At 52.5% G+C, this 24,116-nt stretch overlaps 1 protein-coding gene across 9 annotated transcripts in view; it reads right to left on the reverse strand.

The window, feature by feature from the left end:
• The window catches only part of RNF220 (ring finger protein 220), a 218,860-nt gene that overhangs the window by 124,270 nt on the left and 70,474 nt on the right, over positions 1 to 24,116 (reverse strand). For 6 of the 9 annotated variants that reach the window (XM_064665409.1, XM_064665403.1, XM_064665404.1 and 3 more), the window contains exon 3: positions 7,204 to 7,278. The exons of the other annotated variants lie outside the window; for them this stretch is intronic. In XM_064665409.1, the coding sequence (XP_064521479.1) occupies positions 7,204 to 7,278 (75 nt within the window). The remainder of the gene's footprint in view (positions 1 to 7,203; positions 7,279 to 24,116) is intronic. 9 annotated transcript variants of the gene reach the window in all.

Consider the following 24,116-nt stretch of genomic DNA (forward strand, 5'->3'; position numbering starts at 1 on the left):
ATCCTGAGGTCCAGATCTGCAGCAGGACCCGACCATTATAAGGGCTTTCTGCCTCTGTCCCAGCAGTCCCACCTCAGCAGCAGAAACATCTGCCTCACCTCTTCAATCAATACTCAGCTCTTAATAGTCCTGACAATTCGCAAGAAAACAGGGGCATTAAACGTTAATTATATCTATTTGGATTCAAAAAATTTTATTACTTAATTATAGCCAGAGTCATAAAAAGGTGCAGAGCAAGAGGTGCTGCTGTTCTACAGGGTGAACAGGGCTGAGCATTCCCAGCCATCCTGAGCTCTAGCTGGGCAAGGATGGAGGGATGTCCCCACCATGCCCACCACATGGCCGGATCCTGTCCCTCGGAAAGGGGCTGCTGTGGGAAGGGGCTGTGAGGGGGCTGTGCTGGCTGGGGGTGTGCAGTGCCAGCAGGGTCTCGGGGTGCATGGCAGGTACTCGCTTAGCTGTTGCACTGGCGGGACCTGGCCTGCCCTGGCCTGTGGGCTTCTAATTTACTGCTTTCCTTTTACCGTAAAACTGAAAGGGGAAGGTGCACCCTTTAATCACTGCCTTCGGGGCCCCGCCTGAAACCACACAGAGACCAAGAGAAGGCTAGGAGTTAATGCTCCTTCCGACACCTTTTTATGATTCATGGGCCTGACCTTGAGCCATAAACCGCTCAACCTCCCCGCCACACTGCCAGTATTTACAGCCTGCAGGGGCCACTGCACGCAGCCACCGATGCAGATCCACGGCCGCGCACGCCGGCACAGGTACACGGCCGGGGATGCAAGAGGTACACTGCTGGAGAGGGCTACACCTCTGGGGATGCCCACCTGGATGGGCAGCCATGGATGGATCCCAACACAGCGCTGGAGATGGAGATGTACTTAGTGAACCCGTCTTTATGCACACCTGTGTGTGTGCACAGGTAGGGGCACTAAGATGCCCTCAGTGGGGAGACCCTGAGGATGCACATGTTTCATGCAGGAAGGTTAGCCCCCACATTTCTGCTGCCTGGGCATTGGCCTCCAAACACTTGACCATGGTGGGGGCTTTCTGCTTGTTGCAGCAGGGCAGAGGGACAAGCCCACTGTGGCTGTGGGCATGGCCCCACGGGGAAGCAGCCAGGCTGAGCTGGCACGCCACAACACTCCCAGCAGCACATGCCCCACTCCCCAGTAGGAGGAACAGATGCTGATTCACAAACTGCCTTGGTGGCACTTCAGAGGTAGGTCCTGGCATCAGGATTCATCCCACTGCAACGCAGCAGCCTGTCAGCCCCAGGTCTTGCTCCAGAGGTGAGACCGATGAAAGCCTACGTTGGTCTAAATTGGACCAGGGTGAGGTTTACTGGTTAAGCAAAGGGTGCCCCTCTGGGTGGGTTCAGGTCAGCCAGCTCCTTGCTTTATGCTTCGGTTTCACCATCACCACAGCAGGAAAAATAATCCTGACCCATCATGTTTGCACGGAGTTGGGAGGCCGAGCTCGTTAATGTTTGCGAAGTGGGTTTGGCTCCTCTGATAGAGGAAGCCAGAAATGTGAAGGTCATTACTATTAGTGGGATTAAAGGAGTAGAACCCAGAGCAAGGGGATACGGGAACACAGCAGCTCTGCCGAAGCAGCAACAAATCGCACACACACACAACCACAAAATAGTGAAGAATGCTACGACTGTAGCTCATTTTAGAAACACTGGGCAGAACTAGAGGGCTGCCAGAATGCCTTCTAAACTTCTACGAAAAAAATAATCTCCAAGAACACAGATGAGACTGAGATAGGCCATTCCCAGAGACATCCAGAGCCTGTCAGTGCCCATTCAGCACATGCCCAAATCTCCCAGCACAGGCCCATGAACATCACTTGCCAACACAGCCCACCTGGTCCTCACCAGGACCAGGACCTTCTCCTTGGCCCCTATTGGGGCACTACAGCACTGGGCAACTTGTCCAAAACAAAACTCTCCCTCTCTTTTTTTTTCAAGTTTACAGGTTGTCAAAATTTTTTCTTTCCTCCTTACAAAACAAAAGAGGGAAGAAACATCCTTATCTCCGAAAGCAGAGTTCAGGAAAAAGCTACTGGTCTTTTGGACTCGGTGAGTCCCCATTGGTAGCCCTGCTTGTCACGGAAAATTTATCAGCCAAACACAGTGCTGGTATAATGTGCCATATAACTAGTGCATAAACAAACTTCAGCATGATAAATGCCCTGCTTTGAAGCCATAAAGTTATTAGCTAGTGGCTGTTAGCTACTGCTTAGCATGGGACACGCTCCTTCCGTTAACCCCTGGATGCCCCATTTGCACTTGGAAGCCCAGGGAGATTTCTGGAGGGCACCTCTGCACAGCAGGGAAGCAGGGAAGGATCTGGCTGGCAGGGATGCTTCTGCGAGGGCTGCAGGAGGGAAATGGGACTCTGAAGGCTGGCATCCCCTGGCTCCTCTCCTTCCCTCTGCCCCTCGAGAGGCAGAGGCAGAGGGGAGCAGGGCTGGGGCAGATGGGTACGTGCCCATGGCTCAGACCCTCTGGGCCTGCACTCTTCTCAGAGATGGGCTAAGATGGGAAGGAAGCTATCCCCCCAGTGCCCAGGTCACCTCCTTTAGATGAAGAACTGCTGAAGGCTCTGAAGCAAAAGCCCGAAATTTTTCTGGCAGCAGCCAGGCAGAGAGCTCCAGTGAGGTGTTTAGAGTTCCCTCTGCTGCCTGCAGTGCACGGCTGCCTGCAGCTCCTGGTGAGCTCAGCCTTGCTGGAGGCTGGGAGATGCTGGAGAAGCAGAGCCATGTCCCAGGGCCAGCACTGCTGGCTGTGAGTCGCTCAGCTGGAGACGGTTCACCAGCACCAGCAGAACCAGCTGCCACCAGTGCCACGGCTCCTGCCAGCACCGGACCTGCAGAGCATCCTCCACTGCACAGAGCCAGGCTGTGACACCCATCAAGGATCTCTGGACCCCTGGGCCATCTCCTGCCCCTCCTGTTCCACTGGACCAAGGCAGGGAGCTGGGCGTGCTAAGGACGGCAGCAGGTCTCTAACGCTCAGCCCAAGGCACAGACGGGGTTACACAGCAGCGTGGCAACTTCTTGGACACACAGCCTGGAGCCCCAGAGCTGCAGTGGGAGATCCTGGTGCCCAGGGGCTAACTCCCATCACTTTCCCAGTAAAACCACCCCTACCAGGCAGCAGGAGATGTCTCAGCAGGGCCAGCTGGGGGGGCAGCAGGACTCAGGGCTGCCTCAGCGCCTGTTCCTCATTAGAAGCCCAGTGTTGAAGAAACTTGTAATTAGAGCCCTGAGTATTAATTAATCTTCATGACCCTCCTCTCATTCTCTTTCTACCGCTCCCACAGCTCAGGAGGTCAGCCTGGATTATTAACACACACAAGTAGAATATGGCAAGCTCTCCAAGAGGGTTGGCAGACCTCAGGCCACATTCCTGTGTTCAGAGCAGCCAAAGGCACCCTGTCCCTCCCCACTAGCATGGCTCCCTTCCCTGTCTCCTCTCTCTCATGGTTGAGCTTGGTAGAGGTCACATCTCACTCACTTGGGCATAGTCAGCACCCTGGGGACAGCATTAAATGAGCTGAAACCTCGCAGAACGAGCAGAGCTGATTTTACGCTAACTCAGCCCGTACAATCCCTTGCAGAGTGGCTGAGGGCAGAGCCCTGCATCTCAGGGGCCAGACTGAGCCTCACTGGACACAACTTACCCTTGGAGACCTCCCAGCAGGATGGAGAGCAGAGCAGCCATCCCAGCCAAAGACACCACCAAAAGGTCTTTGAGCATTGCATCTCTGCTCATCCAGGTCTTTAAGAGCCTCATCACTAAGAAGGCAGCCCTGGTGCATGGAGAGGACATTGTAGACCCTTTGTACAGTGTGGTCCTTCCATCCCAGGGCTGTCCATGCAGACTCAGCTGCTTGGACACGGCTCCTGAGATGGCCAGACTCCCTGGCAAAACACTGCCCAGGCACAACCTGAGGACTGATATGCTACAGAGCTACCACAGAGCAAGAAAACAAGATATTAAATAAATTCAAACTTTTCTGACTCCCTTGTAACCACCAACTGCTTTCCTCATCTGATTTTCCCCCTTTTCTGCTGCAGCAATAAAAAGGGGAAAATCAACATCCAAATGATCTTGTTTATGGCGACTAAATAAGCTGCATGTGCTTAATCCGTTAGAGTTTAATGAATTTACGACTTGCTTTGGAATTTGACAAGGGCTGTAAAAGAGTAATTAACATTTATCAGTGTGTTTTTTACACACACCCCACCCTCCTCCCGCCTCCCTTCCCTCCTCCTGCCGCCTGTCGCGAAACAGCACCGGGTATCGGGGGGAATATAAAAGTGATCAATTAATTCTTAATAATCTCAGGGAAAGATTGTAGAGTCACAGTATGAACTCAGGGAGTGTCAATAAACATGCCAAAGGTTAGTCCCCCCCCCTTCCTGGCGCTGCTGCAGAGGAATGTGGGCAGCTGGGGAGGGGATGGGGCTGTGGCAGTGGCGCTTTGGTGGACCAGCCCTGCACCCCTTTCCTTCTCTGTCACACTCCACCAGCCTCCAGAGCAGCTTTCTGTGCTGCAGTGGTCTCTGCTACAGGATGACAGTGAGCAGGGGGCTGGTGACAAGCAGGGTCCCCATATGACACAGCAGCAGCAGTGGTGATTTGGAAACACAACCCCAGTCACTAACTATGCCAGCTGATAGCTCTGTCCTAATAGACTTTTGAGAGTGACCCCAAATCCTCCCCACTCTGATCACAGGGCAGGTGACCATCTGCTTAGATGAAGAGTTGCCCCCACTGTCACTTGGCACAGGTAGCAGCCACTGTTTCACCTGTACTAGACACAAGGGTACATCACTGCTGGCCCTCAAGACAGGCAAGGGGGATCCCACCTCGTTTGTGCCCAGCCCTCCCAGCTGCTTAGCTGCTGTGGAGCAGGGAGGCAAACAGGGATGCAATTCTGGGGCTGCAGGGGGACAAGCCTAGGCTCCCCACACCAGTCCCAAGGTGGGCTGAACATGATCTAATCCCAGGGGATTTCTGTGCAGGAAGCCCAGCACGCCGTGCCCTGGGCCACCTCCCTTCGCAGCCTGTAGGTAGGACATGTCCCTTGCTGCTGGGACTGCAGCATCCTGCCCCCAGCAGTGGCCTTTGCAGGTATGTGTGTGACCAGGTGTGGGGAAGCCTGCATGCCTGGACATCCATGGGGGAAGAGAAGGGTCAGTGCTCCTGGGGGCCAGCAGGCTCTGCGGAGGAGACAAAGAAGTGTCTGGGCTTGGCTGTGGGGCAGAGGGTCCTGGAGACCCACAAACAAAGGCTCAGGATGATAAATCCTCAGAGGTTTGAGACTGTCCGGGGATCTGCTCTGGACAGAAACAAATTCTCCCTGTCGAACATAATAGCCCAGAAATAAGCAATGAGGCAGGGATGGAGAGGGCTGGACTCAGGGGGTCTGGAAAATCTCCACCCAGCCCCACACAGGGCACTGGTGGGGATAGAAAGTGAAGGCAGTGATACCCTCCTGGCAGGCTGAGATCCCCATGCCAGGCACACACCTGCCAGCTGGATGGGGGAGACTGGGGATTTTTTGTGGGGTGGCACTTACTCAAGCCAGCTTGAAGCAGCTGAGTGCAGGATGGGCAGGGAAGAGAAAGTAACAGGATGAACTTGTCTTTATTTTACCTCAACTGGTTTGAGGCCAGCTGGGTGACACAGGCTGCAGGGCTGGGCAGGGATCAGGGCTGAGCCCTCATGCAGGGCGAGGAGGTGAGGGAAGGGGGCTGCAGCAGAGGCGCCCTGCATGGCCAAATCATTGGAGAGCGCCAGCTTCCAGCAGCCTCCAAGGGAGAGTCTCCAACCTTGGGCAGGCTTGTGGTGCTGGAGGCTGCACAGAAATCTGCCCATCCTGCACACACACACCTAGGGGGAGAAATGGAGGACTAGGGAGGGGTTTCAGGCCACCAGGACTGGTACCAGCACAGAAACATCTGCTCTGCTCACTAGGCAGCAGGTCTGGGTCTCCACTACATGAGTGGCACAGGCAACATCCATAACCAAGGCTCCCAAAATTGCTCAGGAGCCACTCCCCAATGCCAGCTGCCCTTGCAGCGCTCTGCACTGCTGTCCAGGCTCCACCACAGACCCCCTACATGACCTCAGGATCCCTCCTCTGCTGCGGAGGAGAGGATGCTGTGAGGCAATGAGGAGACAGAGAGGGGCTGCAGTCCAGCTGCCTGGGCTGGCTCAGACACTCCCATGTCAACCTGTCTAAACAGCACCTCCTCCTGCAGAGACCTGGCGCTGGGGGTTGGCAGCTCAGCATCTCTGGGATTCGTCACGGTATCACTGGAGTTATCAAGCAGCAGCTTGGAACAGGCATCCCAAAGGGGTCGGGTCAACCAGACCCACCATCATCCAGCTGCCAGGAAAGCAGCCTCTGGGGCTGAGGACAGGGAGGGGACTCAGGTGGCACTGGGTTGGTCCTCCCTGGCCACTGACACCCTGCCTCACATCAGGCATATGGCTTTACCTCCATGCAAGGCTGGAATCTCCTCACCTCACCACAGTGAGAAGGTAGCTCTCCTTAGGGAAGGAGCCAGGCTGTGATGGGCAATGCCTGGCCAATGCTTGCTGCTTCACAGAGGCACTAATGGATGGGAGACAGCCCAGCCATGCCCCCGCCTCACTCCGCTCGGGTGCTGCTGATGGTTGTAACAAAGAGCATTTATCCAGCTGCATTCCCAGTTTCTCCCGGTTTCCATTTTCCTTTTCTGTCACTCAGGTGTGACAACTTTAATACCCATCAATAATAAGGTGGATGGTAACCATAACAGTACATGTAGCCCTGTGTTGGCTTTTCTCCGTCTGCAGGGTCACACTTAGGTGACAGAAGGGTTAGAAGGAGTTAACAGGAGACTCCCAGGTCCCCTAAGCATCTTGCTTGGGGTCTTAAGCCCATAAGCAATGGTGCTAAAGATGATTTTAAGCCACGATTATAAGAAATCTATTGATCTTTTTGACTCTATAATGACAGATTAACCATTTTAATAAAACACCTATTAATCATGCATTAACCCTTCTCAGCTATTTGTACATTGAATACTAAATGGACAAGGGCATTGGGATTTCTAGGAGGCTTTTTGGAGGGGGAGGGAGGGGAGGTTTCTTTAGATAACAACAACAACAAGAAGAAAATAATGCAAACTTACAGAGGGGGAGAGTTAAAATCATACGATGAGTGGCAGTTGCAGACGCCTGGGGCCCTCTTTGGTTGTCGCTTCTATCTGGCAATCAATTGACAAGAAATTGAGATTATGAAACATTGTGCCTGTGATCAAAGAAGGTGGGCATCCTTCCCCCATCTGAGGCCAAATCTCCACTCCCCCGTGGGAACCAATGTCAGGGAACACCAGTGATTTGGCCTTTGGCAGGCACCAGACAATGCTGACACCAATTCTAGCCCCATGGGTCTTTATGGCAAACTCTGAGCAAGGCTGAAGCATTCTGAAGGTGGATCCTACCAGAGCATCTAAAATGCCCACAGCTTTTTTTTGGGAGACTTCATCTGGAGCGGCAGAGGAAAAAGAAAGGGAAATGAGGAAAGTAAACACCCCACCAGCTCAGGTCATCCGGGAATGGGCACGGGCTGCTCACCCCCTCTCCCTGCCCTCCCTTGAAACCCACAGTACTGGTGTGGAATGGTCCAGCTTGCAGACCTGGACCAGCACAGCCCTGGGGCCTCTTGAGTAAGCTCTGGGGAGGGGGCGGGTGACGCTTCCTCCTGTGACAACCGTTGCAGCCTCAGAAACCACGAAGTCCCCGGTGTGTCAGGAACTGCCTGGAGGCCGGAGCTTCCTGCAGGTGCCCTGCGCTCATGAATCACACCTTGTCAGGGCTCGGGGTGCCCAACGGCTGGGTGGCCACTGAGGTGCCCGGGGAGCCCTGCCCCGGGATGCACCCACCTCCCCACCACACCATCCCAGCCAGGCGAGGGTTAAGCAGGCATTAATCACACCGTTTGAGAGACATTTCAAAGCCTCTTCCAAATATTATAAAAAATGTCTTTAATCTTCTAATAGCGCAAACTCCTCTGATGATGGATGGAGGGAAGTCGCCTCTCTCCTCCTGATCCTAACAGATGAGGCTGAAGAGCTGCTGCTCTGGAGGGGGGGAAAGTTGGGGAGGGAGCTGGGGGAAGAGAAGGACATTTCTCAACCTCCCACCAGAGCAGTTATAAATATGAGGTCATACAGCAAGAGATGATAACACATTAAGGGCTCTTGAGATATTAGTCTGTCAGCCTCGTTAGACACAGCCTATTTGGGGCTGACTGCGTAATTAGAGGCTGGGGTACCCATAACTCATTGGTGTTTAGAGGTAGGAAGGGGCTCCAGTCAGCATCACCCTCAGCACTCTGAGAAGTAATCTTCATCAGGCATTAAACCCCACTCCTTGCTGCAAAAATAACCCTTTCCCCCCCAGGAAAAACCACTCCTGTTTCCCACCTCCTGCCCATCCCACAGCCCTGAGCCCACTGCATGCTCAATGCACCCACCCTTGCCTCTCCCCTCTCCTGCAGGTGGGGAACAGGGTTGTGACTTGGCCAAGGTGACCCAAGGCAGTTAGTGAAAAGGTGGAAAAGTCCTGGCTCCCAGTTCCCTTCCCATGCAACAGCCCATTGCAAGAAGCCACGCTCTGCTCTGCAACGGACTGCATCCCCCGAAAACCCCCAGACAGCCTCCACAGCAAGTCTGACCCTCCTGCAACCTTCTGCCATCCAGGGAACAGCTCCAAGTTGGGCTGGAAACACCTCGGGGAGGTGGATACACTTGGATAAAGATGATCTTGGGGAAGACTGAGCAGAAATGAGTCCAAGGAAAGGCAAAAACGTAAGCACCCCAGGACAGCTTGTCACTCCTGCCCTGCTGCGAGCATCCCCACGCTTTGTGAGGAACCTGGAGGAGCTGGGCTTTCCATGTCCTCTCCACTTTCTCTTCTCAGTTCTGCCTAAGTGGTGGTGAGCTTCGACACGGGCAGGCACTTCCCAACCAACCCAGCCAAAAGTGAAACAGGGAAGGGGAGCGTTTCCCTTCCGCAACCGTGCAGAGCAAGGGCACCGCAAAGCCGGCTCCGACTTGAAAGGGAACAGATGGAGCAGCGAGCAGAGGAAGGCAGGCGAAAGCCAAACCCACCCCCATGCCCCCCACAGAGCCTTCCCAACAGCATATCCCTGTAACTCCTCTTGCTCTGTGGCAGGGGGAAAATTAAGGCATTGGGAAGGGCAGGGACATCAAATGAGAAACAACAGCCCTCACTGCAGGGACTGCCATGACACTGCCAAAGTCCGTGGCGTGGCCACCCAATGCCTCATCCCCTCTCCCTGCTCGCCTGCTGCAGCTGGGGAGGGGGCAAGGGGTCCACAGAGGAGGGGGCAACCCCATGGCTTCCCAGGCTGAGGTAGGATAATGAATCCTGATGGGGGAAGTGACCTTTTCCAAATGCCACATGTCATTGGATTTTATATCACACCAGGACAATGTGCCATGGGTATTAAAATCGTTTTTCCAATAGAAGTGTGCATGTGTATGTGCGTGTCAGAGAGAGATGTGAGAAAAATAAAATTAAGATGTGAAAATTAGGCTGCCTCTAAACACGGCCTTTAGAAAAGACTTAGGTCCTCACAGAGCAGGACTGACAGAGAACATCCATGCCCTTTGCTCCCGAGATCACAGATGATTTTGTCAAGGGAATGCGACTTGTCCAAACCCTATGACAGAAAAAGAGAAAAGGATCTCAGGAGTCCTTATCCACACTTCTAAAGTTCTGCAAAGACTTTCACCTCTACAGTGTCCCCTCTGCCACGAAGGGACATCTCCAGGGCTGCTCTACCCACAGAGGCATGTACAGACACATACGGAGCACAGATCACCTTGCACTTGTGCTCCTGGACACCCACAGGTGTCTGGGCTGTGCAGGAGGAGAAAGTGAAGTCCTGCGTAACAGCCAGTGCCAACTTGCTCAGCCTCACCCGGGATGCAAATCAGCCTGTATCCCTGTGGGCCAGCCCAAAGGTGTGTGCAGAGCATCCGTGGAGTTAACCACACACACGGGTATGGACGCTTTCCCCCTGTATGCCAGGATACATTCCCATGTGAAAACACAATGTGAAATGGGAGGTGCTGGAAGCCAAATTCACTTGAACTCCAGCCCGTTCTCTCAATCTGCAGGGCAATTGTCCGGCTGAAACAACAACGCTGGGACAGAAAAAAAAAAAAAAGGACAAGCTGTGCTTGTTTATTCAGCTTCTTTCTCGCTCACTCCTCTTGACAATACCCTGACACCGTGTCCTGCCGCGCCAGGGCTGCAACCCCAATGGGCTAAATTTATCCCAGCTGGAGCCCTGTTTACAAGTCTTGTCCTGTTTACAGCACGGTCCATCCTGCCCAGGACCAGGCAGTGGCCATCTCCAGGGTGGACAGTTAGTGCCTCACCTTCCTCAGTCTCTGCTGTTCCCAGGCTGCCCTTGCACACAGGACAGCTCTTGCCTGTGTGCAAGTACAGTTTCAGCTAACGAATCCCAACACATGAAAACTTTACATTAAACCTTTGGCTTGCTGTCAGCATTGGTCACCAGTTTGGAGAGGCTGAGTATCACAAGAGTGGTTTCAGGAGTGACTGAAAACCCTCACCTAGGAGTCTGTGTACCATCTTGTGCCCTGTAACCCCTTCCCTGTCCGTGCCTGGTGGATGCAGAGGGGACATGAGTGCCCTGTGGATATGAAACGAAGCAGCTGGTCCTGTGCTCCCTCAGCCTCCCTCATCAGGGCCAGTGAACAGAGGTTTGCCTCATCCCCGATGGCAGGGCTATTGCTCAGCAGTGATGGATCCCTCCTTGCATCTGCTCAAGGCTGCATGTACTCTTAGACTTAATGAGTGAGCAAGCTCTGACACGCTGATGATGCAGCCCTTTTTCACATGGACCTGGTGCAAACCACTGCCTGCTGTTGCCTTGGGAAGCCTCCTGCTTGAAACCACAAGGCCTGGATCACATCTTGTAGTAAGGGGCCCCTCATGTGCAGATGGACGGGAAAAGGGCGTCTCACAGAGCGACCCTGAGCTGGGTTAAACTACCAAACTGGATGAGAGGATCAAATCTCAGTGTCCAATGCTGCATCTGTGCAAGGAAAGGTCCAAGAGCAACTGAGTCTGGACCAAGGCTCCAGTTGCTGCAGGTGCAGGAGCAGAAGAGAGAGCTACCAAGACTTTCCTTTTGCTCACGTTTTCTGGAGACAAGCAGATTGTCCAGAGCAATGCCCATGGTGCACAAGAGCAGTGTCCATCTTCCAAGTGCCTCCCCATGTCTCACTGCTCACACCTACCTCACTTCTTGCCTATGGCCCAACTGTGGGTTTGTTTGTACGCTGGGTGGGGGGAAGCCTTTCTGCACTGCATGCCCTGATCACACCGCCTGGTGAAGCAAAAGCTCCAGGGAGATCAGAAGAGGGGTTGTACACCCCAGTCCAGCTCCTTGCCCAGAGTTTTGGAGATGATCTGTGCCTGACTGTGGGGGGGGGGGGGGAGAATTTGAACGTAAAGGTTTGTTTACATGAAGTCCTGCTCCTGAGAAGTCCCCCATGCCGGGCATTTACTATTCCCAAAACAATACCTTGCTCAAGTTCACCAGACCCCCCTTTCGCTCTGAAATACAAATGCAGCTTTTGGGGAATATTTCACGAGTCAGAAAACCACCTCCACCCTCCATTCACGCTCACTTCCAAGTGCAGGAAGGACATTAAGGGAAGGGCTAATGGAGTGGCACGTCTGCGCACAAACATGTATGTGCGTGCCCCTCACACGCGCAGCTTCTCATCTCCGGAAGAAGATCTTCTTGTCAGGAAGTCACGGCCGTGATTACTTTGTCTTCCACGTTTAAGAACATCCCTAACTGCTCCTTGGATAGCTCAATTAGTAAAGTGAATATATTATATAAAGTCTAAAAGATTAAACTATCATAGGCAGCCCATAATTTCATGAAGAAGTCAGGGGAGCATATCCCTCTTATTAACTCTATAACAAATGTGATGAAAATGTTCAAATAGAATGTTAATGCAATGTTACGTGTAATTTTCCCAGGCGATTTTCTGCTGAAATATTTCTTTATTAATAGTAATTGAGGGTATAAATTATGAATGAGGCGATTTTCTCCTTTCACTGGGAAAGACGTACTAATGGCAATAATTCTTTATAATAATTTTTTGGGGGGAGAATGGGGAGGGAGCTGGGGTGAGGGGTTTAAAGAAAAAAAAAATCTTTAAAGGGATTGCAAAATATATAGACTAGCAGTGCATGTTTTATGGCAGGGCGCTGTATTTTATATCCATGTGCTGGCCATCAGTCCTGTGTGGGTCTGTACTGCGTGTGCACGAGGTTCGGGCCTCTGGCGAAGGCAATTTCCTTCTCTATTCTATGTGTGTAAAATGTGACATCAAGACAGGGGAGCATGAGAGCACCAATGCTGAGAGTCTGCAAATTCAGGACTCCCTCTTTCACTGCCTAAAGGAAAAAGGGGCAGGAAGCACATGATGAGCTACAGGCACACTTCTGGTTAGTAGGTGGGTACTCAGGGATGAGTGGTACAGGTTCTTGTCAATTTAATACAGACTCTGACACCTTTCCATGCTCCCACCATAACCAAAACCACTTCTTTGTGCTTGTGTTGGGGTTTTTTGGGTTGTGTTTCACCAGCAGTGCAGCCTGCTGATCCTGACCCCAAGCACCTCCAGCCAGGGAGATGTGTGGCACTGAGGCTTGGCGCTACAGCCACTGAACCTTGTACAGCCTTGAAGCAGAGTGGGCCCGAGGGCTACACTGGCTTCCAAAGGCCACCCCTGTGTGGGACAGAGCCTGGGGACACACACACGGCCAGCCCAGGGCCACGCGCTCGCACACCACGGACAGGCAGCCCCGAGCAGCACAGCTGCTCTCACAGGGCAACAAAAAGTCCTTTCTGCGATGCCAGAATGAAAGAGGCGTTTTACAAGGATTTCAGAGCTTGCTCTCCTTCAGGTTTGTATGGTTTTTTTCGACAGACCAAACGATTTCAAAATTTTTCCACTCAATTAAAAGAAATGATGGTTTGAGTGCAATTCTTGGCCCCTTCCTCCTGCACACATCTCTCTTCTCTAAGAAAGATAAAGGAGAAAGAAAAGATGGTATCCCTTAAATTTTCATTACGCTTCAATTGGCTGGAAAAAAACCCCAAACTCTGAAAGGTTTAAAACTTTTATACCAAAGAATCCACTTTTCTCCCCTATTTTATTTAAAACTTTTCCCAGGAAGGAAACTTTCTGAACAAGCTCTAGACTACAACAAGCATAGGAATAAAAACCTCCTGACCCCAGGCCTTTGCCATACAAACTAAAGAGTTTAAGCAAGCTGAAAAATGCCACTGGTAAGGGATTCCACCGAGGGTGGGCAGCACATATTAGTACCCAGTAAGGGGAAGAGGTCCTGGACACCCACGCACAGGGGGTGCAGATGTGACCCACGTGAGTATAAGTCTGTTGGGGAGCGGGTGGCTTTGCTCTTCCCTGGGGGCAGCTCTTACATTCCCTATTTCTACTGGGGGATTCCCCTGCTCAGGCTCAGGCTGAGCTCCCCACTGGGCTGGAAGAAGAGCCAGAGCCGGTCCTGATGCAGGCAGCCAGGCTATGCTGCCCTGTCTCTCCCCTCCTCTGGAGGCATGGACCCTCAGGCCCTGCCTGGGGCTTACCCCACACCGGCAGACTGTGCGAGAGGCTGCAGGAAAGCAAGACAAAATCAGCGTGATCCGTCACCAACCCTCCTCAAAATTAGGTTAATAATTTATGATGTTAAATGGGACAGTTAATAGCTGGGCCAGATGATTCCTCAGCTAATCTAGAGCACGGGCTGAGCTGCAACGAGTCCTCTGAGAGTTCATTACACTCCCCAACCCTCGGCGCTAGTGCTTTTGGCTCTACTGATACCTACGGGAGGCTGTGGCTGGTGCCGCTGGCAATGCGCCTAAGACTTGCCCCTCATCAATTAAGAGAAATAAGGAAATCGACAGGAAAATTAATTTCCAAAGAGACAATGCCTCTGACACCCGCACTGCCCTCAGAAAGCCGGGGGGGGGGGTTATCTGGGAATCTGCCTGCCTGGGGAGGAGGTTGCGTTTGCTGTCTTGCTGCAGAGCGAGGTCAGGCTGCTTTCCTGAGGGCTGGGAGAGCAGGGAGGGATGTAAGTGACTGAACCGAAGGTGCTTTTGCTCTCAGGTGACTCCCAAGCAGGCTCCTTATGAGGGAGGGTGCTCAGCCAAATTTGTGAGGAGACGTACCACACATGCCTGCTGCTTAAAGTCCCCCCCGCACCCCGTCCCCGGCACAGAGTGGCTCACTGGCAACAAGGATTTACACCCTGACAAAGCACATTCCCAAAGAAACCTCAGAGATGAAGGGTCAGGATGAGAAGGTTCAGCAGATCTTTTCTATTAAGGAGACAGAGCAAGGACAGTCTCCACCTCAGGGACAAGGCTGACAGAGTGCTCCCCAGGGCCAGCCCTCATCCCAGAGCATGGTGGCGGGTGGATCTTCAGCCACTTGCCTGTCTCAACAAAGACCTTCCAGTTCTGACAGCATAGGAGTCCCACTTTGCCCATCCTGCCTCGCTTCTTCCTTTGCAAAGGCCAGATCCTGAAAGGCAGAAATCCTGCAGAAAGTTTTCTGTCTCTGGGACCACACTCAAGAGAAACAGAAAGTAGGCAGGGACCCACCTCACTGATCCCAACTGTACGTGGGGGCAGGAATCAGCTCCTTTGATCCAGCATATCCCTGGGGGATGCCGTAAAGCAGTGCCAGCCTTAGGCAAACCTGGAAGAGGGTGCCACAGGCACCCTTCTCCCCAGAAGAGCTAGAGATGGGTACCCTTGAGTGTGATCCTTCAGACAGCCCAAATCTCTTTTAAAAAATAAAAAAGCTAAGGCACACCAAGTCTGAGTGACCACCTCAACATCAACAGCAATAACAGGTAAAGGGAGTAATTCCTTTAACACCCTAGGGTTCCCAGTCCCAGGGTGTCCATGTGCTGCCCTTAAGTGGGAACCTGAGACAGACCCAATGGGCTAAAAAGTAACTGGCTGGGCTTCAAGTACAGGCTGCTGCAGCCAGATGTGCACTGATGACTCGTGCAGATGTTGGCCCTGCAGCACGTCTGGGCAGTAATTCCCCTTCTCCCTTCCACATTCCTGCTCTGCCAAATTCAAACCATGAGCAGTGTGGGGGGATTACCTGCAATTACAGCTTTCACAGGTTGGGACTCGCTTCACTCAGCTGGGGAAGTGGGGGAGAGTGGCAAGAGGTAAGGGCATCCATATGGTGGGCTTCTACAGCCATTCCCTCTGCCTGTGTTAGAGGCAGCCAGTGCTGTCTCACCCCTGCAGCACTCTCCCTTCCTCTGAATCCCCCTCCCAGGGGGAGAACTAAGAGGGACTCATGGGGGTAGAGGGGAGCCCCAGCCTGGGGCCAGCAGCAGAGTCAGTTTTCCTTCCAGCTTCTACCCCAAGTGCGTATGGGAGAAATGACAATTAGGGGGACAACAAATGAGGCTGCCAGACCCTGGGGGGGACATGTGCAGTAACTTGAGGCTGAAGCGGAAATAGCTCCAGTCGACCCACTTAGAAAATCATCATTACTGTAAAATTTATGGCTGACAGGAGCTTGTCTGATAGATATGACTATTTAAAGGCAGCCAAAGCCTCCATTTATATCAGTGTGAGGAAAGGGGGGGTAAAGAGAGATGGGGCAGGTTTGAAGATCAAAGGGGCACCTGGAAAAGCAAAGGGGACCACATCTGCCCTGGTGGCAGGGGCAAAGAGGCAGTGGCTTCAGCAATGGAAAGGGCTGGTATGGTGGGGTGAAGTGCTGTGTCACGTGGGAGGGGAGCAACCCTCTGCTGTGAGTCTGCTGTCCTGGGCCCTGAGACCACAGCATTCTCTGTGGCCTCCTCCAGCCACTCCTGCCTTTGGGGCTGACAAAGTGCCACCACCTGGGAGCAAGCTGTCCCAGGCCCCTGGCACACAGGTGAGCTCTTCTGGATTCGGCACCGTCCAGGCCGTGGTGGGCATGGCCACTGTCACCCGCTCAGAGTGTGCTGCAGTATTCACCAGGAATGTGCTTGTCATTAGATGTGAAGAAAGAAAGCAATTGCTGGGACTGGTAAAGAAAAAAAGCAGTGGCAGGTTTGGAGGACGACAAACAAATGCCTGTGATGCTCAGAGGTTTTTTTTCCCTTCCTTTTTTGAAGGACAGAAAATTACTCTCGATGGGAGACTCCTGATAGGCCATTGCTTTACCCCAGCTCCTCAGCTGTCCTCCTTACCTGCACTTCCCTCAAGGCTTTACAAAGTGGATGGTGCAATCACTCAGTGGCTTTTGGGGGGAGCACCTTGTCTCAGCAGCAAGGCCAGGAAAAGACCTACTTGCCAGTTCCTTGGGCCAGGCCATCCCTCACTGGTGAACCTTCATCTCTGGTCAAGAAGAAATTCTGCAAGTGTGCTGGGGGTGGACTCCAGGGATGCTCAGCTTGGCTGGACACACATTGCATGTCCCAGCCAGCATGTCCCTGTGCCGTGGTTCCCTATGGATGTGCAAGGGAACACCATACCCAGCCACAAGCAAGTTGCAAATGAGCACAGAGGTATGGATGAGCCCTCATCCATACCACCAAGGTGCTCCCAGAAGGCTCATGGATGCAGAGCAGCAGACTGCAGGGCAGCACTCTATGCCATCCAGAGCAGGGAGCAGTCCCCAGAGGGCACCCTGCCCAGGGACAGCACGGAGCCGGTCGGCATTCCCATCTGGGCTCTCCTCCCCAATTGGGCTGCTCCCTGTCCTTCGGGGATGGCGATGGCTCCTCACCTGATTGAATTTCCAGGCCATCACTCGCTCTCCCTGCAGCTGCGAGGCACGATCGCCCTCCCGGCAACCCCACGCTCACCCCGCGGAAGGAGGGGCTAATTCAGTTAGCCCAGTGGCATTAGCTGCCGTGAAGAATAACCCGCCAACAAGGCCCTGCAAGCCTGACACAATATTAAAGACCCCACTGCCCTCACTTGGGGCAGATTAAGCCGGGCTCATTGCTTTAATGCTGCACTCCTCGGCCGGGCTCCCTCCAAGGCTCTGCACCTTAACTGTATTACCCCAGCACCGATGTGCTTGACCTGCCGATATTGCTCCCACTGATAATTCACCTCCCAAGAAACTTTGCCTTTTTGACCTCCTGCTGGATCAGGCTCTAACCCCACGGAGCAGGGCTACCCCTGCATCCCACCATCCACGGGCTCTCTTTCCCGCAGCATCGCCTCCTGCATCCCCGACCTGCTAGGGGCCTTGAGGTGCCTTCTTCTGCCAAACTCGGACAACTCACTCCTGCAAACAGGTCACTGTGGTGATCCCAATCATTATCTGTGACTGCACCGACATGCACAGTGAACACATGGGTTTGTGGAGGATGGAGAACACAATTTACAGCACCAAGGATGTGCGGGACATCCCGGCTCACTAAACTCATCCAGGGTACCAAGGCTCCCTCAGTAGCAACGTGAAGTGATGCACAGAGGAAACATCAGGTCCTTCCTGCTCCCAGGGATACAGATGTCTCATCTGACCCAAGGAAGCAATCAGGAAAAACACCCAAATACCAGCCTAGGGGGAGCCTGGGCTCCAAGGGAAACTCAACAGAGCGGCATGGGAGCAAGACACAGGATCATCCTGCTGCTGCCAAGTGCAGCCAATGCCAACATCATCTTGGCCTGACAGCAGCCACTTCTTCCTCTCACCCACAAGCTGCCAGAAGCTGTCTTGTGTTCTTACCCCTGCTTAACCCTGTGGCCTGTGAGCAATACAGGGGGGGTCCTGAAGATGCTGTCTGCTTGGGCTGCTGGCTCACAAGGCTTGCTTTTCACATGAAACAGCAACACTGTGGAATCGATTTCCCACTTGGCCAAAACCAGAGGGCCAGTGTGCCCTGCAAGACTCCAGAATGAAATTTTCAAACATGGAAAAGTCACCTTTTCTGAAAAAAAAAAAAGTAACAGTCTGACTTAGCCAACATATTCACTTCTGCCTTCCTCACCAGAAAATCAAAATCATCTATACCAATCTTTTCCACTTCCCTGATATCATTTTATCAGTATAATTCCAGCTCTAGACCTAGAAAAAGGCATCTGCTCCCTGCTCTGCTCCCTTGCCTTTGCACAGGTGGTTTTTATACTTGCCTTGCACAGTTAGCGCTTGGGTAGCGTATAAGAGGTTGGAAAACTAGTTATGTGTCTTTACATAACTAATGTATATTAGTTATAATGCATATTAGTCATGTCAATAATATTGACATTATTATTTACATTAAATAATAATAATAACAACCAGGCACTGCTCACAACAAGCAAGCCCTCCTTTCAGACACATTTTGCTTCCTTATTTTCTGATTTCACTATTCTAAGGTGTGTTTCCTTTTTTCTGAAGAAACAAAACTAGAAAAAGGAACAAACCTAAACTTCCACTTATAACTCAGACCACAAGTCTTGGCATTTTTCTTAATAATAAAAACCTCAGTGAAGCTGTGTTTGACCCGGTGCTGCTGGCACAGGAAGCAGAGTGCCCACACAAAAGGGGTGTTGCAGAGCAGTTGTGAAGCCGTGTGGTTTGGTGGCTGCTGGGACAGAAGGGCTCTGTTTTGAGGTTTGCCATCACCCAAAGGCTTCTGTGACCCTGAGGAAGGCACAGCACCTCTCCCTGTCCTGGATCCCTTCTGCCCTCCTCTGGGAGCACAGGGATATCAGTAGGTGCAGGAATTTGCTGCTGCCTCTCACCTGGGGCAGAAGGAGCTCTCCCCTTCTCAGCATGGAACACCACCTGTGCAGTCTCGCATCCTCAATTTGCTGGCTGGATCACATCTCAGAAATTGTGCTTGTCCCTGGTGCTCAGCCCAGAACCTGGGCGGACCTGGGACCTGTTCTAGCCTGATGCAGCTGCCACGCTGAGCAACACAGAAAGTTTTCAGTAACAGAAATTAAGCCCACAGACAGGAGCAAAGCTGGGACACGTAACTACACAGGAAACACAAAGGCTTATTCCTTCTACTGTACTCCTGAAAAGGATCCCTTCAGCTGCTCGCACACATATTGCTGAGAAGGGACTCAATCCAGTTCCCACTTACACAGCCCATGACGTGGCTGAGGGCAGGGCAGATCCACATCTCTGGAAGCAGGAGCAGACCCTGCCCTTGGTGTGCAGCCAAACGGATCGGAAACAGGGAAGGGCGTATAGCTTTTACAAGCCTTTCTTAAAAAAGGCAGGCAGTGCCAGGGTAGAGTCAGGCCCCAAATTTAGGCTTGGGCAAAAAGACAAGAATCATTCATTCCCCGTTGTGCAGTCCACATGCCTGGGAGGCGAATGGAAAATGGTTGATGTGAACACTTTTTTCCTATCAGAGTTTATTTTTCTAAGTGCAATGCCTTAGCACTGAGGCCTCTGCCCTGCCACAGGGCCTGAGCAAACCTTGTGCTGCTGTGCCCGTCCCCAGCTCCAACAACATCCCTGTGCTGGGCTTCCCTGCAGATGGGCAGTGCCTGTGGGCACTGGCAGCACACAGCATCTCCCTCCTTTTCCATCCACTGGTCCAGAAAGCGACTGGTCAAGCCAGTAACATCTGCACAAAGGGGAGCCACCCGTCCCATCGTGGGGACTGGAAGCACCCTCAGCAGCACGGGGCAGGTGACATGGGACACTGAGCTCTCTGCTTCTCACCCTTCTGACATGACCCCTCCTGTTAGGGGGAGATTTAAGGTGCTCTTATATCTCCCTGCTGTAAATGGCCTCATAAAAGTGACAGAACGACGTTCATATGGATGCTTGTTAAAATTTTATTACTAATCACCACCAAAGTTAGCTGCTATATTTAATCCAGGCTGGGAGAAAGAGGGGAGGGGGCACTGCCTGGGCAGGATGAAGATATCCAGTTCAGAAAGCAAAGGCAGGACAAGCTGATGAGCGGTCCTGATGTAGCTCATGGACACAGGCTGCAGCAATTGCAAATAAAAACCCCAGAGCCTTCACCCTTCGCTTGTCAGCAGCAGCCACAAGCCTTTTACAAGCCCTAATTCAAGAATGGGATGGGCTCATGGTGGATCACAAGGCTATGGATCAAAGAGACCTCAGCTGAACTCCCACCTCGGTCACAGCCTCCCCAAGCAGCCCTGGGCTCTTCCCTGTGTGGAAGCTCCTCCTGTGCAAAGTGGATGGGAACAGAGATTTAACAAGACAGCCAGCTCTCCAGGCTGGGGAAGTCTCTCACTGGTGTGCAAGCACCTGGCAGTCCTAGGATGAGTGAGGCCTCTCCCCTGGGCCTGTGAGGACACACAGTTAAACCTCCCTTTCCTGCTTCAGTCAGATTTCATCCTTGCAGGTAAGAGAAGTGCTTAGAGGAGAGTGAACAAAGCCCACTTTCTCTTCCCAAAGTGGAAAGTTCAACAGTTGCAAAGGTGTCACAGAGCACTTCCAGACTTGTCCTTACTGAAGCATCAGTGGGAAAGGACCAGTGAGGAGTTCTGCTATTGCCAAGATGACAGATGAGGAAGGAGGAAAGATGGTGAAAAACATAGAGCATGCAGGTGGTATGGGCTCAGCTATCCCTGCTGGACCCACAGATTGTAGTCACCTTCCCAAACAGAAACACAAAAAAAAGGATGGTCCAGATAGCCATGAGGGCAGAAGGCCCAAAAGGATGGTCACCTGTTCTGCTGTGTTAGTGGCATGCAGATGGTTCTGTCCCACTGCATGTGGCTGAGAGCTGGGGCAGGGACTGCTCTTCCACCTCAGCATGATGCACAGAGCAGAAGGGGACCTGCTCTGATCAGAGCTAACAAAGCACCCTTCTGCAGGGAGATCATGAAAAGGAGTTTGCTGCTCTGCTGTCTGTCCAGCTCTGGGAATCATAGGAAAATATTTTATTGATGCAGCAAGGAAAGGAGCAGAGGGAGAAAAGTCTCACAATGAAAATAAACAGCTTGGAGTGTCTCCAGTTTGGTAATGGCATCCAGGTGGCTACAGGTTTCTGGAGAATGAAAGACAAACTACTGCATGAAAGACTTTGGCTGCCAGTACACCTGCCTGCCTGTACCACAGAGGGGAACAGGAGAGGGAGACATGCTCCTCTTTGAGGATGCTCTCAGACGCCTCCCTGGTACTCCCCATCTGCACGTCCCTCCAGCTTTATGGCACCCTCAGGTGTTCTTGGCAGGTACAAACATCCTTATCTGCCTTCATACTTGCTGCACTTCAGAATCACTGAGAGCACTGACATTTGACTCCCCATCACCACTTCCCAGTTACCTTGTTTCTGGCACTCTAAGGGAGCTGCTGTCTGTCAATCCTCACATCCATCTTCAGGGCCCCTGTATAAATCTCCTAGAGGCCTCTTTGCTCCCTATATATCTATCTAATTAATGTTAGTATAAGTAAAGCACAGCCTTTTCCCCTTAATAAGCAGAGTGCTGACTTTATTACAGGTCTTTTTTTTTTTCCCCCCTTCTTCTTGCTTCAGTGCTTTAAATCATGTCCAGGAAAGCGCTTACGAAGGGAAAGGCCGCGCATCACATCTCGTGGTGCCTTCGCCCCGGCACGGCTGGGGAGGGCCGTGGGGACTGGGGGGGCAGAGGGCAGCGGGAGGAAATTGGACAGGATGTGTTCAGAGTGATGCCAAGAGCGCTGCGCTGCCAGGTTAGCCGGGGTCAGGGGAGAAGTCAAAGGCCATCGATGTGTTGTCTGGCTGAAGGCAGAGTCCAAGCCAAACAAGGTGTTAAATGTCTGCTAATTAGAAGTGTCAAAACAGGACTGGAAAGGCAGGCATGGCTGGGGAGGGCCTGGAAATGTGATAAGTGGGACTTGGTGGAAAGAGAGATGAAATCGTGGGGCTCCAGACAGCACTGCAGGTGAGAGTGGGAAAGGCCCCTACAGCAGCATTTGTGCTTCTTGGATACTTTTTTTGGTCCAGAAATCCTAAATGTGAGATGTAAAGAAGATGGGCTCAGAGGACAGCAAGACCTGTTCTTCTTCTGATTGTGTTCCAACAAATTCTCAGGATTGTATGAAGCAGAGCAGATTTTATAAATGTGTTATTTGTCTGATGTTAGCACGCTGTCTTTTTCCCTTTGACATCCCTGTTGTCTCATTTTGCTCTTTGTCCCATGGGAAGTGTTTGTTCTCCCTTCCTCCCTCTCCCACGTTGCCATCAGGCTGCCTTGAACTGGATGCACTCACCTCTGCCTGCCTGCGACACTGGGGGATGCTGCAGGCGATGGTGCAGAAGGGAGACCCTTAACTCCCAGCCTCCTGAGGATGCACAGCAAATTGCTGGTGGAGAAGTGATGGAGGAAGACCTGGCCTGCAGGCTGGGCTTGGCTCAGTGACTCTCCAGCCCTTTGCCAGTTCCTTCTTCTTGTGCATCACATGGATGCTGTGTCTGATAGTAACCCACTAACAAGCACACACTTCAAAGAGCAGCAGGGACACTGCTAGAGGGGACACTGCTGGAGGGGACACCGCTGGAGGGGACACCGCTGGAGGGGACACTGTGCACACACTGCTCACACTCCTGGTGCCCAGCCACGTCATGCACGTGAGAGCACGTGCCACCAGATCCCTCGTAGCCAAAGAAACGCACCTGGCCTCCAGCAAGCCAGGCACAGGGAAGTGGTGCCTCACTGCTTCCTACTGCTACACCAACCCACAACCTAGTCATCCCCTGATCCAGCACTGGAGACAGAAGGCTGCCCTGAAAGCGTTAATGCTCCCCCTGCCCTGGGTGCTGGGGTGAAAGGGTTACCCATGTTGTGCTCGGATTCTTTCCCTGTAATGTGATTTCTTGGCTCTTGCGTATATATTTATGCAGTTTTGTCCACACTCTGGCCCGCTCCCCCCACATGGTGGCTATCGATCAGGCTAATGGAAGGGATCCGATTGCACATGCTCCGACGTGCTCCAACACAGCCTCGCCAATGCTGGCCCAACCAATCAATGCTGAGGTGCCCCGAAAATTTCCCATAATCTGATTTGAAGATGTGTTATCACTTAATAAAATCCACACTTGCCCTTCCTCTTCCCCCCCTACTGAAATGCATTTGCACTCTGGCTCCCAGGCCAGCCCCTTCCATGCCGCCGCATCCTGGCAGCCTCTGGGAGAAGGACCATGAAGTGGCCAGGGGCTAAAAATGCCCTAAGTGGGCAAGAGAAGATAGCTCCTCTCCTGGGTAATCAGCACTGCTCAGCAGTGCCAGGGAGCATGCATGGTGACGTGGGCTGGTGTGTGAGGGATCCCTGCTCCCTTTCATGGTACAGTGGTTCTAAGGGTGGCAATGAAAAAAGGGGATGAAAGATGCTCCTACTGAAAGTATGGCGAAATAGGCCATCAGTCTTCGGTAGCCTGTCAACACACATTCCCGTGGTCTTTGGAAAACAATTCGCTACAGTGTGTGAGAACACCAAGGGTATTTGTGCTGTGAATGGGTGCCTGCTTTCTGATCAGACTGCACATCAGTGACAGGAACAAAGTCCTGGGCAGCTGGGGCAAGATCCCAGTAGGGTTTAAACGAGATACTCCCTGTTACTGTGTCTTCTCCAGGGAGGTTTGTTTCTCCAAGAAAAACAAAGTCAGAGCTTTCCCTCCTCTAACCAGACTAATTCTTTGTCACTTCCCTGCCCTCTGCTCCAACAGAAGATCTTGGTGCTACCTCGACAGCACCTCTGTTTCATAGAAGCGACACAGAGGGCTCGATGTTCCTGAGCTGTCAGGCTGGTTACAAATGGGAAGATGGCCACAAACAAGTCTGTCTCCTCCCACCCCACATCAAATACAGGGAGGACGATGGTACAGGATGCATACCCCAGAGGTGGCATCTTTTAAAGCCCTGTCCCTAAAAGACAGGAGCCTCCTCCCACAGCAGAGCAAGAAGTCATGCAGGTAGGGAGCCATGGCTGCCTGGGGACCCAGGGACAGGCGTGTGCCAGAAGCAGGCTGAACCCGAGCCCTGCAGATCAATGGTGTGTGG

This window comes from Pseudopipra pipra, chromosome 9 (genome assembly GCF_036250125.1).
Source record: "Pseudopipra pipra isolate bDixPip1 chromosome 9, bDixPip1.hap1, whole genome shotgun sequence".
Classification (NCBI taxonomy): domain Eukaryota; kingdom Metazoa; phylum Chordata; class Aves; order Passeriformes; family Pipridae; genus Pseudopipra; species Pseudopipra pipra.